Below are 14615 nucleotides of genomic sequence, written 5' to 3'. Positions count from 1 at the left end.
AAAATGACAAGGCTGGATAGGCTATATGTTTTAAGGAGCGTTTCCTCATTCATTCCAAAAATGTTCACGTGAGGGTGAAAAATCTTTAGGTATTCAAGCCACACTGCTGAAACTTACTGTCTGGGGTGAAATCCCCCTGAAAAGACCATATGTTACATCAGAATAATTGTAGGTGCCTTCATGTTTGGTCCATGAGGCCTTGAAATCAGGGGAAAAGGCTAATTCTTCCAAATGTCCTCTCTCTTCAGGCTTGTACTGTGCCATAATGGATGAATGTTAGACCTCATTTTTTTGTATGGATTCTTATGGTCAAGATACAACAATGTACTGCAAAAAGACTACATTTCAATGAAAAGTGTTGCTGTGAGGCAATGAATAAAATGGGTTGATTTCAGTTTTTCACAAAAATACTCTTTATTTGAGCACCCAAATTACCATGTGGCCAGTGAATGAAAATTTTGACATTTTTACCATGTCTTCATATATGTTTTAAGATGTTGTGCACAAAATTTTAGCTTTGGGATAGAACTGGTTCTATTTTTAATATTTGTTTTTTTATTGCATGACTATATTTTCTTCAAATTGTATACAAACATAGGTGTAAATGGCATTTTTAACAGTATAATGGCATTGATTATTGCACAAGTTATGATAATACTTGAGATATTTGAACTAGGGTGTGGAACTGCATGATGGTTCAGACAGAATAATTATAGATTTCCCAGAACTGGCTCAGGTTGATGCCTGTAGTAGAGACTTCTCGGAAATTGGATGGAGCTGGTCAGTTGACCCAATTTCACCAGAGTCAGTGACATAAATGGAGCTAAGATTTCCCAGAATTTTTATGGTGCTGGCCAGCCTAATCTTTCTGTGACATTCATCCTTTAACATCAATCCAACAACACATTTTTCCTCCATGATGAATAAATTTTTTCAGGATTATGAATAGAATTCCCAAAATTAGATAAAAGATGGATAGATAGATAGATAGATAGATAGATAGATAGATAGATAGATAGATAGATAGATAGATAGATAGATAGATAGATAGATAGATAGATAGAGTGAGTCTCAGAAAAAATTATTAGACCACCCTTGTTTTCTTCAATTTCTTGTTCATTTTAATGCCTGGTTCAACTGAAGGTACATTTGTTTGGACAAATATGATAACAAAAATAGCTCATAGTAGTTTAATTTCAGAGCTGATATCTAGCCATTTTCTATGTTTTCTTGATAACCAAAGCCACTTCAGTTCTTACATCAATATCTATGGCATTGTACTGCCAAAAACAGTGCTTTTAGGCATTCCATGTTTTCTGTCTGTTTTAGTTACATGACACACACAGGAGTTAGTACTTGATTGCATAACCATTGTTTTTGATGACTTTCGATGGTCTAATAATTTTTTCCGCGACAATAGATAGATAGACAGATAGATAGAGGCTGCATATAACACAGAAGAATCAGAGTTATGTTTATTGTCATGTAAGTAAACGTGGTTCACATTACTAGGAAGTTGCTTCAGTGGTTTGGTTCATGCATAGAAAATGTTTATGTATCTGTAAACAAGCAGGCGCAGCCATGACTGCGTAAAGTCGTGTCTGAATACGTAACGTATAAGTCATACATTAGTACTTTTTTTTTCCTTTCATTTTTATTCCTCGTTAGTGATGGGAAGTTCAGCTCTTTTTAGGGAGCCAGCTCTTTCAACTCCCAAATGGATCCCTAGATCCATTTGATAGGGGGTAAAATTGCAAAGGGGTCATTTTGACCCACAGAAGACAGTGGGAGGTTAAAGCAGTCAACGGCGGCATAATTCAATGATTACTTGTCTTTCATCATTGACTGTAACAGTCTCTTGGTCTTGGGCACAAACTGAAGGGGCTCTATACTAAATACAGTTTATTTCCATGAATTGATCAGGACTATTTTTGTAAAACTGACTTTTAAAAAAATATTTTTGGTCTTTTTGTTCAAGCTGCACAATACAATTGAATTAATTGTACTTTGTAAAAGTCCCAGGTTTGAACAAAGAAACTAAATGAAGATTAAACACCACTATGAATAGTTGCTCCTCTCATTCTCTGCTCATATTTGGACGTTTTTACATCATAAATGGAATGTTAACACACTGGGGACTATGAACAAAATCACAGTGTTATTCAGCATCATTACATCTCATTTCTAACTGTTCATAACTTTGGTATAATCAGCAAAATGTAAAACAAAGATCATGAACACAAAGTGTAATACTTTATAATGAGGCAATTTTATTTATAGTTCACAATCAAATCACATTTCATGATACACCTATAAAAAAATGCATTCTATGGCCTAGCACACCGAGTTTTAAATAACAGAAACATTGCATTGAACCAGAAGTTACTACACAAACAAAGCAATGGATTGATGTTATGGTTACAACAGCACTTATAAAAAATAATACTTAAGTTGTACATAAACCACTTTATAGCTTATATTACACTATGATCAATAATACAACAGCCATTTTAAAATAGGCCAGTCCATCCTCACTATATCACTATCAGCAGGAAGTGATATAAAAAAATCAGCTGTTCTACTGCCGGATGTATCTGATGCAACAGGAAACTTATTCGACAACTTCGGAAACATTTTTTTTTTACTGCCATTAGTAGATGTTTTACGCTAATTCTACCAAACTGAGACTATAGGATTTCTGTACATTCTGTCTGTACATTAGTGGAGCGGTGACGATCCGCCCGCACACCAGCCTGAGACCACACCTCTTTCACTCTCAGAGTTCAGTCTGGCTCTTTTCACCAGATGAAGACTGCTCAGTCCACACTCCAGCACCCTTCACTGTGTCAGCATGCAAGCCGCCATCTTACAGGCCACGGCGGAGATCAGAGCTGCCCCGCGGCCGCTGCCCTCTTCCGACTCGATGAAGGTGATCTCACAGTGAGGCGTCAGCTCCCTCACCACTTTGTGGAACCTGTCACGGAAACTGAGACACAAACAGCACTTTAATTCTGTCATCATGAGCTACAGTAATGATGGTTCAAACTAGTTACAAACTCCAAAATTACACATGAATGCCCCCTTGTATCCACTGGAGAACTGGGAAAAACATGTTGATACACAAGATGAAAATAACCTTTGACCTTTTCATCATGGTGAAGAGCAACAAGGGATTCATGACCAATGATAAACTATGCTTTTATTAACGTTCTGCTGCTGTTAACTGATGATTTTTGTGATAGTGTTTATTATATAGTTCCATGGATGGTAGAGGTTTCTGTTATTGGTACTAACAGCTGCAGTAGTAGTATATCCACTGTTAGTACTTGTATTTGGAATTGTAGTATTAACAGTTATGTGTATCAGTACTAGTTATAGGTAGTTCTACTAGTAACAGCAGTTCTAGTTTTTAACAGTTCTAGTACAGTTTGTTGTGTATCCATGTATCCCCCCCATTTCCGCCCTTCAGTCTCTCTCTCTCTCTCTCTCCCTCGCTCTCTCTTCCTTTGTCCCTCTTTCTTTAACCCTTTAACTCAGGGGTCTCAAACTCATTTTCTTTGTGGGGCCACATTCAGCCCAATTTGATGTAAAGTGGGTCAGACCAGTAAAATAATAGCATAATAACCTATAAATAATGACAACTCCAAACTTTTGTCTTTGTTTTAGTGCAAAAAAAACACATTAAATTATGAAAATACTTACTTTTACAAACTTTTCAAACAAAAAAGATGTGAATAACTTGAAAAAACTGAAATTTCTTAAGAAAAATAAGTGCAATTTTAACAATATTCTGCTTCAACTTCTCATTTCTACATGTGCGTTATGGATCGAATCTACAACGACACTAAGCACTTAGTAACAGGCAGAAAATTGTTACAATTTTGCTTAATTTTCTTTAGACATTTTAGGTTGTTCATATTTGTTCAGATTATTCACATTTTATTTTTCAGGATAGTTTCTAAATGTAAATACTTTCATAATTTGATGTCATTTTTTACACTAAAACAAAGACAAAAATTTGAAGTTGTCATTATTTATAGGCATAATGTAATTTTTTTTTTTTTCACATCCAACCGAGAAGAAAATATGGAGTCATTATTTTTTGTAGGTTATTCTGCTGTTATTATTTTCTTGTAGATCATATGTGGAACCTGAACTAAAATGAGTTCCATGGCCTTGACTGTGGAATTTTTACACTTTGCAAATTCATCCCAGGGGCCACATTGGAACCTTTGGCGGGCCGCATTTGGCCCCCGGGCCGCATGTTTGAGACCCCTGCTTTAACTGGTCATGCCAGTGGTCCATCCTCCAGAGTCAGGGTCTACTCCAGGTTTCTGTCTGTTAAAGATAGTTTTTCCTTTCACTGTCACTAAGTGTTTACTCCTGGAGGATTCTGTTGGTGTCTGTACATTGGTTTAAGAGTCTGGTTTAGACCAGCTCTAAATGGAAAGTGTCATCAGATAACTTTTGTAATGATGTGATGCTATATAAATAAAATTTGATAGATTGAATTATTGGTTTTGCAAATTTAATAGTGTACACAATTTACAAAAAAAAAAAAAAAAAAGTGCTGTAGTAGATGAATGAACACATCCAAGACTGTTTTACCCAAGTAGCAGGTCACCATAAATTGTGTGTCAGCCATTTTTCACGTCACTATGACAACAAAAGCTCTTGAACACAATGCACTTTTAACTTCAAATAATAAAGGATCATCTTCCCGACAGGACCTGAAGGCAGCATCAGTTCCATCTCCAGCTCTTTCCTTTCCTGCTCCACATCACTCACCACGGGTGCAGCTTGTAGACCGATCCATCCACGCCCACGGTGATCTTCAGGGCCTCCTGTCTACGTCGCTCCCTCATCAGGTTGATGACTCCTGCCAGTCCAGCGCCACACATGTGAGCAGAGCGAGTAGAGACACTCTCACACACCAGACGCACAATGTCGCAGTCGAGCTCTGAGGGCAGCACACCCAGAAAGGACAGGATTTTGTAGATCTGTTTTCTGTCCCCGGAGTCACTGAGGAAAACCCAAAAAACACATCTAAAATGTTTAGTAATGAGGGGCAAGATGCAATCTGCATCATCTTCGGCCTGGAATCATTCTGCTCCTTGAGTTTTGTTTTGCTTGGCCTGCTTTTAACCCATCTGGCATTAATGTTACCATTTGTCAAAGGCTACTGGGAGCAGTGTTTAAGAGCTGTATACATGTAAAAAACAGTGCTATCACATTAACCTTTGTAAAAAAAAAAAAAAAAAAAAGTACCCCATGCAGCTTTACAGAAAACTAAGGGGCAGATTAAGCCATTTTGCACCATTTTTAATGGGTCTCACAGGCATTAGCACTATTTTTGATACAAAGTTCAGTCTCTCGGTCATCATTTCAGGTCATGTGTATTTAGCTTTGGTGCTACATAGAATAGAATAGAATAGAATAGAATAGAATAGAATAGAATAGAATAGAATAGAATAGATAGGCTTTATTGTCATTACATTGTGCAGCGAAATTGCAGGTTTATTCAGTTTTTAGTCTCAGACTTAGTTACTCAGCTGGACAATGTTTTAAATGTTTTCCATTTCTAATAGGTTTTAATTATAGTTTGTACTAATATTTTCTCTTCATATTTATGTATATGTCATACAATACATTGCAAAGTAAAAAAGAAAATTAGACTTTCTTGGAAATCTTTTGCTCATCAATTTCATTTTTAAAAAGTCATCTTAGATTAAGAAAATGTGAACTAAACCAAAGCTAAAACAGTGGTTTACAAAATATCACAGCAGATGAACAATACTGCATTTCAGTTAAAAAGAAGTAAATATTCAAATGAGCTTTATGTTCAATAACCACAACTTATCTTTAGTTTAATTTTAATTTTGGGACTTTGATTTCATTATTTTAATAAATCCAGCCAAGCAAATGTGTTTACCCATTGGCAGATAAGTTTTTCTTAATACAAGACCATTTATACAATATTTGTTTTCTTTGTAGTTTAGTTGTTTTTCAGTTCATTATATGGATGTATTATTTACTTCTGGATGTGCTTATTTGGAATTGTGCATATTTTGCTTGTACTTTTTACTAAAATGTGTAACCAGTCTTTTCTGTGATGTAAACTTTATGCTGCTTGAAGAGGTTTCAGTAATGCTCACCTTTCCACCTGTGACACGTAATGTGTCTCAAAGCTTCCGCGCACTTTTAGCTTTTCAGATGCTTCACCATTAAACAGCAGGTCCTCGTTCACCAGCTTCATCAGGACGAGTCGGACCAGCTCTCCCATGTACTTCCCACTGATCAGCTTCTCATACCTACAGGATGATGATAGGGTCAGAGAGAGGCTCGTCTTAAAGGAGGAAATGGGCACGGCACAAAACCTGTGCAAACAGTTTCCTTTTCTACGTGCTTTGGGAGAGAGCAGCTGAGGACGTCAGCGCTGAAGAGGCTGAATGAGGCCGGGCTCATTTGTTGTCTGTGTGGAGGGATGGCCGATGCTGAAGGTAAACAGTCATTAGGCCAGAAGCCACTGTGGTAAGCAGCAGAGAGGACTCATTCATCTGACAGGCCTACTCTCTAACCCACCTCTGACGTGTGAACATTTACAAACATCCTCAGGAAAAACAGCTGGTTGCTCAGCAACTACAAGGGAATGTCAGGTGACTATGGGCAGAGGGGCTGAATAAAAAACAAAAGAATAACAAATTGGTTTTGATTGTCCAACCGGCCCCTGAGCTCCTCTTATGATCATGTATGACTGGAATAACTCCAGACAGGGCTGTGTGATGTGACATAAGCGGTCCTCTGTGTGTGACTGGATGCATGTGTGAACCCTGTGACTCACAGCTGCTGTCCGGGGTTAATCGAGGACTCGTCCACCACTCGGTCGTACTCCAAGCGGAACTCCTCCAGCTCCCCGTTGTCTCCAAACGCCCCCCACTCTGTGTTCACACACATCCGGCCTTCCTCACCCTCCACCAGCTCCACTGTCCGCATCTCCTCCATGTAACACGCATTACAGCCGGTGCCTGTGAAAAGTCACACAGGACACACTGTAGAAACACATTTCCACACAACAAAGGCTGTTTCTGCATTGAGCAGAAGAAAAGTCAAACGAAGGAAACTTCTGAAGAGTAATGAAGTTACTCTGTTAATATAACCAGTGATGCACCTGTTTGAATTACTTCATCAAAAGTAACATAACATGAAAAGACTATATTTAGGGCCCTTTTTAATTATAACATTTTGATACCCAGCATTTTGCGATAAGGGTTCATCATTTAACATTCCCTCTAATCTTACATACTAACATAATTGACATCAGTAACAAGCACTAACTAACCATTAATTATTTGTTAAATAATGTGTCTGGTACTAACTAATGTACATAGTGTTTAAAAAAAAAAGTAAAAATTAAATAATGGACAATTAATGTTTAACATGAACACCATTGATGAATGTTTCTACACATTACACTGCTCAGCTATGGTTTTGCTTCTGGGAGAAAAATATTTGGTTTGACCTCAGTCTTGTTTGTTCATTCCCATTCTGAAATTGGAGTTTCTCCAACACATCAGGATTTTGAGTAACGCACAAGGCAAAATATATCAATTAGAAGCATATCACACAAGCCTCTTAGTTTGATGAATTCTAAGTGATTCAAATTCCGATAGTCCTGTCCAAACTAATGGAAAGGTGTAAGCTGTCATTTTCACTGGAGCCCAGAACTCATTGGTGACCTCATATTACCCTCAGCTCTTTATCAACAGCTTGGGATATGTTTGAGTAAATAATGCAAAGTCTTCTGGTCAACAAGAGAGCCCCTGATTATGATCAATTAGTAATGGACATGAGGTTGGACATGAATATTCACTTCCTCCAATCACATATTAAATCTTTCACCCAGTTCAGGTGACATAAGTGATGAAGAATTTCCTCCAGATATTTCTGAAAAGAAAACCAGGTACCAAAGGGGTTCAGTCCAAACTGGATGGTGTTTACTGTTAGTTTCTACAGCAGGAAACTGTCACAACCCACAAGAAGGAGACACAGTCAAATATGTTGGAACCACATCAGAGCCAGGCTTGGACACGTGGGTTTATTCTACACGGGCTTGGTGGTCATAAAATTAACCACCTTAACACATATTATCTTCAGACTGTGAATGCACTGTAAAAGGTGTTGGAATAAAATTGGAACATTATTTTTCATAGGTTCAAATAATTTCTAAAATCCTGATGAGGTGGAGAAATTCTGGTTTCTTACTTTGAATCACCATGGCCCATTTAGTCAAAATCAGATGCTTTTTGATTTTTTTGTTCAGTATAATTGAACAAGTAGTTAAATAACAGTCAAGGCTTATTACTATGTTAATCAATGTCATGTACATTTATTTATAGTGCGACCATAAGGCTCATAATGGGTAACAGTTACATTTATTTTACTATTTATTTATGAAATACCTACTCAACACTAAGTGCATTTTGAAGGTTCAGAAAATACACTATATGGACAAAAGTATGTGGACACGTTTAATTCAGGTGTTTCTTTTCTAACAGAGGTCTGAGATACAAAACAGTAATGACAAATGTCATAATATAGTTTTATATTGTGATGTTTTTGCTCATGCTGATTTGTTTACATCTCAAATTAGTATCAACGGGACATTTTACAGCTGTAGTCATATCGTTTATGAACATTAATATTTCCTTAAACTTTGATGGAAGAATGGTAGACTCTCATTATTTCCAGTCAGGATGAAAAATATTGTAGAAATTTAGAGGTAGAACATTTAAAATCATAGTCATGGATAAAAATGAAGAAAAAATCAATGTTGAGAGAATTAAGTCAAAACCATCTCTGAGGCATTTTGGAAGCAAAGATAAAAGTTTAAACCAAACTAGCCAATGCAATGATATTTATCCCAATATAAAACTGTATTATACTAAATCCAAATACTTTAGTGTATATACTGCATTTAAGAAACATCAAAATTTTAAAAAACTAAATTTGTCAGAAAGGTTTTTACACTTCCTTGGATTGGGTTTTGTGAATGTGTATAATGGGACACACTTTTATTTAATCCAGGTGATGAGGTGACAAATCCTCATCATTTTCATAAACAATGCTCTATTTTTCTACTTTGTTTCTTACATTTACGTGGAACACTGTCCTCAGTACCACCTTCTGACAACACAAGGCAGTCTAGTTCATGGTGCCAAACCGATATACAGAAACACACCTAATTCATATTTTTGTTTCTTCAACTCCTGTCTGTGTGTGTCCTCTTTCTTACCAACGATCATGCCCACTTCACAGCTGCGGTCTTCATAATAACAGGAAATCATTGTGGCTACAGTATCATTCACCATGGCAACCACATCCATCTCAAATTCCTAAAACATCACATTGTACAAATAGAGTTAGTAGCATTCAGGTTTTTAAATGTGTCTAATATTGATTGATTACAAAACCAACTTACTCCACGTCTCTTGATAGCGTCTCGGAGTAAACCCACGACGTTGTTCCCTTCTGCTCCAGAGGCTTTGAAGCCTTTGGTCCAGTTGAGCAGGATCCCCTATCAAAAGACAAAACCACAAACTCAGTATGCACCACATTATCTCAACTATAATGATTGTAATAAGGAATGTGGTATGGAAGCCCATTTCTGTCTGTGGTCCAGTAGATCCAGAACTTACTATCTTCATCCTCAAAGACCCAGAGAGCTACTGACAACCAGAATCATCTACTGATCTACAATGTTTAACCTCTGAACCACTAAACCTATCAGTACGTTGAAATAATTCAGGTGAAATACAGTTAATCTTCTCATGTTCATCAGATATGACCTATTTGGACGTTCAGAGGCTCCATAGTTACCGTGGAAACACCGTCATCTTCTACAGCATTGATTCACCACTAAAGCCCATGGAGTTGGATTAATGATAGTAGATGAAGATACTTGTTTTTACATTCAGTTATTGATTTATTTGCTAAAAAAGTCTCTTTTTCTTCAGTTTTCTCTGTTGTTGATATAATACCCATCAATTTTACTCTGAGGATTTCTGAACATCTACATGGTCAGCAAATTAAAAATAGGGAAAAACCTGATTTTCACTGAAAAAATCTAAAAACCGTGGAATATGCAATATAATATTATAATCAGTGGTGATAAATCGCTTAAGAAAGTTTAAATAGAGATTTAAAAAATTATTGGGACCTGCCAAAAAAGTAGCACTGGGTCTTTAAAAAAGGTATTGTTTTTTATGAAGTATCATCAGTATTTAAGACATCTAGGTATTATTTTAAGATACTAACTCTACTACTAACTTATTTTTGCTCATAGGGCTGTTTTTATTACCCCACCCCCTCTAAGAGGAGGCAAGGGATAATGTTACCTCCACCAGGAGGTATTGTGATCGCTTTGCTTTGTGTGTTTGCGTGTTTGTTTGCGTGTTTGTTTGTTAGCAGGATCACTCAAAAAGTTATGGATGAATTTTCATGAAATTTTTAGGAAATGTTGATACTGGCTCAAGGAAGAAATGATTAAATTTTGGTGGTGATCGGGGGGGATCTGTCTTGGCGGAGGTCTGCGCTGTCCGAGTGCTTTTCTTGTTTTTCGGTTAGGTTTGTGTGTTTGTTTGTTTGTTCACACTTTAGCAGCAAAACTATTGGTTAAATTCATACTAAATTGGGTTTATAGATTTTTTTCTCCCATTTACTTATAATGGGTGAAATCTCACATGTCTGTGAAAACATCAGTTTTGTTTCAGTTTACTTCAGATTTGGTACACATGAAGAGGGAATTGATATGCTGACATCAGCACATGCATAGACATGATGACACCAGCTGGATCGATGCCAAAATAAGCTACAATACGTGCGATGGGTGGGATTTGTTGTGCCTGGCACCACTTGTTATTCATTGCAACGACAAACACAATCTTCCATACTGTACTACAGAGGGTCTTACCTTGTCAATGTCTTCATGTCTTACAGGAAAGGAAAAAGTGAAGCCCAGAGGAAGCTTCTTGTGCTTGATATGATGTTTGTCCAAAAAGTCTGACATACACTCAGCTATGTAGTCAAAAAGCTGCAGAAAGAGTGAGACATGGTGAAAGATTAAAAAAATAAATAAAATTGATGTTAGTACAGTTTTCTTTAGTTGACAGAAGAGCAGACCTCTTTGAAATGTTTTGCATCTGTTACAGTTTTTTTTTTTCTTAACATTATTCATTTAAACATATCAACTCTACACTTACACCTTCCCACTAAACCCCATCAAGAACAGTAAAACACATTCAAAGTTTTTGCACTGGAAATGTTTGAGCAGGGATGTCAAACTCATTTTCTTTCAGGTTCCACATAATTTGAGCTCCAGTGGGCCAGACTTGTAAAATAATAACATAACAACCTATAAATAATAAGTCATAATGTTTTAGTGCAAAAGAATTAACATACACTATGAAAATATTTACATTTACAAATTACACCCCCCCACCCCCCCTTCCCCCCAATGTCAGGTTGTTCATATTTGTTCAAGTTATTCACATTTTATTGTTAAAGGATAGTTTGTTAATGTAAATACTTTCATGATTTAATGTTATTTTTTTGCACTAAAAGAAAGAGAACATTTTTGAGTTGTCATTATTTGTTTATAGGTTAATATATTTACTTTAGATCCTATTGTTTTATATGTTTAACCTGAACTCAAACCAGTTTGACATCCTTAATTGTTAATCTCTTCAGTCTAATTTTTACACTTTGCAAATTCATCACGTTTGACACCCCTGTGATAGAGCCTCTCACCATTTCAGCTGTCCCCGTCATGGCATCTTCTGGAATGGAGTACATCTGGTTTTTGGTCTCGATTTTCCAGCTCCCCTCCTCGTCTTCACCCACCTTCACCAGCATCACACGGAAGTTAGTGCCCCCAAGATCCAGAGCCAGGAAGTCACCCACCTCTGACATAACACATACATCTGAATGCAAGTATGAGCTAACAAAGGGTCACTTTATGATTACGTCTTGTTTTCATTTATTTGTGATGGATTTCAACAACAGCCGTACCGGATCCCTCGGGGGTGGAGCAGACATAGGTGGGAAGCATTTTGACACTAGCCTCCTCGTGGGTCTCTAATCGTAGTCCTCTGTCCATCTCACGCTGCATCCTCTTCATCACCTCTTTGAGCTCTTCCTTGTTCAGCTGGAACTCGGACAGGATCTCCTCCACCTTTAAACGAAAGTAGAGCCCATTATGTGGGGAGCTGCACAGGGGACAGTGAGCTATAATAATAATAATAATAATAATAACTTTATTTATAAAGCACCTTTAAAAACTGAGTTTACAAAGTGCTTTGACAGAGAAGGCAAAAGTGCACAACAGTAGAATAAAAACATAGCAAACAACACAACACAAACAGATGAGTACAACAAACATGAAAACATGTCTAACTTTGAATGTATCATAGTGGAGAAGGCAGAAATAACATAACATGATGCTGTCAGATCAATGCGAAATGAAGGAGCGGAATAAAACAACATTGTGTATGTCAATATAAATGAATAATCAAAATAGGGTAAAATTTAATATTTAACATTAAAACATTAAAAACATTAAAAGAGACATCCTATCCGATGTGCCAGGTGAATATGTAAAACCATGCTGTTAATCATAACTTGTACTTATTAGAAAATGATTCAGCACAGAAAAGCACTGTAATCATTTTGTGTTATGAATGAATGAATGGTTTATGTTTCTTGGTTTGTACAGTAATTACCACACATAGTACAACAACCACAATAAACATAAAAAACAAAAAACAAAAAAAAAGAAATAGGCCAGAAGCAGAAGCTTATTTTTTGCCTATCCTTCTCACCTGACACACCGCTTACATTAAATTAAACGTGTACATCATCGAGCATTGTCATTATAACAAAAGAATCAGTAACAACAAAAACACATGTACCGTCTGCACTTAATATTCCTGAATGATCTTATACTTAAGGCATTTTTTGAACTTTGTCAGAGAAGCGAACAACTTCAATTCGCTTACATTTCACATTTGTCCTCACTTTAGTACATTAAAAAAATATAAAGACCTCTTAAATTATAATTACTCTCTCTTAATTTAAAAAAAAACTCTTGAATGGTATTTGGAACAATTTTTTTTTTCTTTATAGATCATCTCTAATATTTTAGTATATACAATATATTACAGAAATACAGAATAAAGAAAGGAGAAAGGATTCTAATGTTCTGCCAAACAGTTTCTACATACAGTTGTAGCGGAGAAAAACACTAAACATTAGCGTCTGTATCTGTACTCATTATATTACATATATTATATATATATATTAAAAATGTGCCAGTGAATTGATTCAGATTAAATCATTACATTGAGATACTAAGTTATTAGAATAGAATAGAATAGAATAGAATAGACTTTATATGCCATTTGCACAGATACATTGCAGTATAGGTACACTGGAATTCTTGTGCGTTTCCCAGAGTCAAGGAGTTAAAACAGACATGAACAGAAACAAAGCATACACACAGTTAAAACATATAAAAACAGTTATTGCACAGACAGACACAAATACACACTTGTAAAATAGAGTACTGTAACAGAAAAATAATAATAAAAGTACTGGGAGGTAGAACAAGTTATTGCACATTTGATTAAAGTACTCGTAATTTAGTTTCTCAGTTTTATGAGGTGTTAAGTTATTTTACAAGGCTTTTTTTTCCAACCATTGTTAGATGATAATTTCTTATTTCTTATTATATGAGTTCTTTTTGTCCTTTTAGATGTTAAATTGTCTTTTACAAGATCTCTTATAATTTTTTTGATAATTGTCATCATTTTGAGATGCCAAAATCTTTTTTTTTTTTTTTTAAACAATGTGTTATTTTGAGACATTTCCTTGTTAGAACAAAGATGCTCATTTTCAGTGTTTTGTGATACTAAAGCAGTACTTGAGATATTAACTCATTATTCTGACTCAGATGACATTTATTGTATCACATCCACTCAGTTTCTTATGAAATAACATAGAAGTGTCTGTATGTGAAACCTGCATTTAAGTCACATGGCAGTCACACTGGATGCTTAAATCCATAACAGCAAAAGTCTACTTTACACACAAAATACACTTTCCTCTCATGTCAGAAAAGCTTGTCTTACCATGAGTATGTTTTCAATCACCGAGTCGTAGCTACAAGGCATCTTCACCATCTGTCCCAGACTAGAGCTGACACACGGCATCTTCACGGCTTTAACTAAGTGAGTCTCGGTGTGTGTTTCTAGGTATGCGGTGAGTGTGTGTCCACCCTGTGTGTGTGCACAGTCAGTGAAGTGTAACTACCGCTCAGCTGTTTTTATGCCCAGATGAAGGTGGGCTGGTCGCAATATACGGAAACTGCCCACCCCTTCCCGACCTCACCTCATCTGGTTAAACACACACCAGTTTACAAACACAGACCACAAAGTAGAGCTGCAACCCTTTAAAAAAAAAGGGCAGAAAGACAGAGACAAGCATCTATGTGACCTGGTTTTAAAAGTATAAAATCAAGAAGTTGAGATTTGTCCACATTATTACCGAATATAGAAAATGAT

General features: G+C 36.3%; 1 protein-coding gene across 1 annotated transcript; it reads right to left on the bottom strand.

Moving 5' to 3' along the window:
* Positions 1 to 2838: 2838 nt before the first annotated feature.
* gck (glucokinase (hexokinase 4)) lies at positions 2839 to 14322 on the bottom strand. The gene is made up of 10 exons (XM_030144593.1): positions 14184 to 14322; positions 12067 to 12229; positions 11806 to 11960; positions 10970 to 11089; positions 9479 to 9574; positions 9293 to 9392; positions 6842 to 7025; positions 6156 to 6311; positions 4789 to 5022; positions 2839 to 2986 (listed from the first exon to the last, which is right to left on the bottom strand). The coding sequence occupies exons 1-10, from the start codon at positions 14262 to 14264 to the stop codon at positions 2839 to 2841; spliced, it is 1437 nt and encodes a 478-aa protein (XP_030000453.1). The 5' UTR covers positions 14265 to 14322.
* Positions 14323 to 14615: the final 293 nt, after the last annotated feature.

This window comes from Sphaeramia orbicularis, chromosome 9, assembly GCF_902148855.1.
Source record: "Sphaeramia orbicularis chromosome 9, fSphaOr1.1, whole genome shotgun sequence".
Classification (NCBI taxonomy): Eukaryota; Metazoa; Chordata; class Actinopteri; order Kurtiformes; family Apogonidae; genus Sphaeramia; species Sphaeramia orbicularis.
The sequence above is the reverse complement of the archived record's forward strand: the minus strand, read 5'-3'. Positions and strand labels throughout refer to the sequence as shown.

Coding starts and splice junctions, on each gene's coding strand:
- gck (XM_030144593.1), bottom strand. CDS start 14,264: ATGCCGTGTGTCAGCTCTAGTCTGGGACAGATGGTGAAGATGCCTTGT. Junction 11,090..11,805: donor TGACGGGGACAGCTGAAATG/GTGAGAGGCTCT, acceptor CTCTTTCTGCAG/CTTTTTGACTACATAGCTGA. Junction 9,575..10,969: donor GACATGAAGACATTGACAAG/GTAAGACCCTCT, acceptor GTCTTTTGATAG/GGGATCCTGCTCAACTGGAC.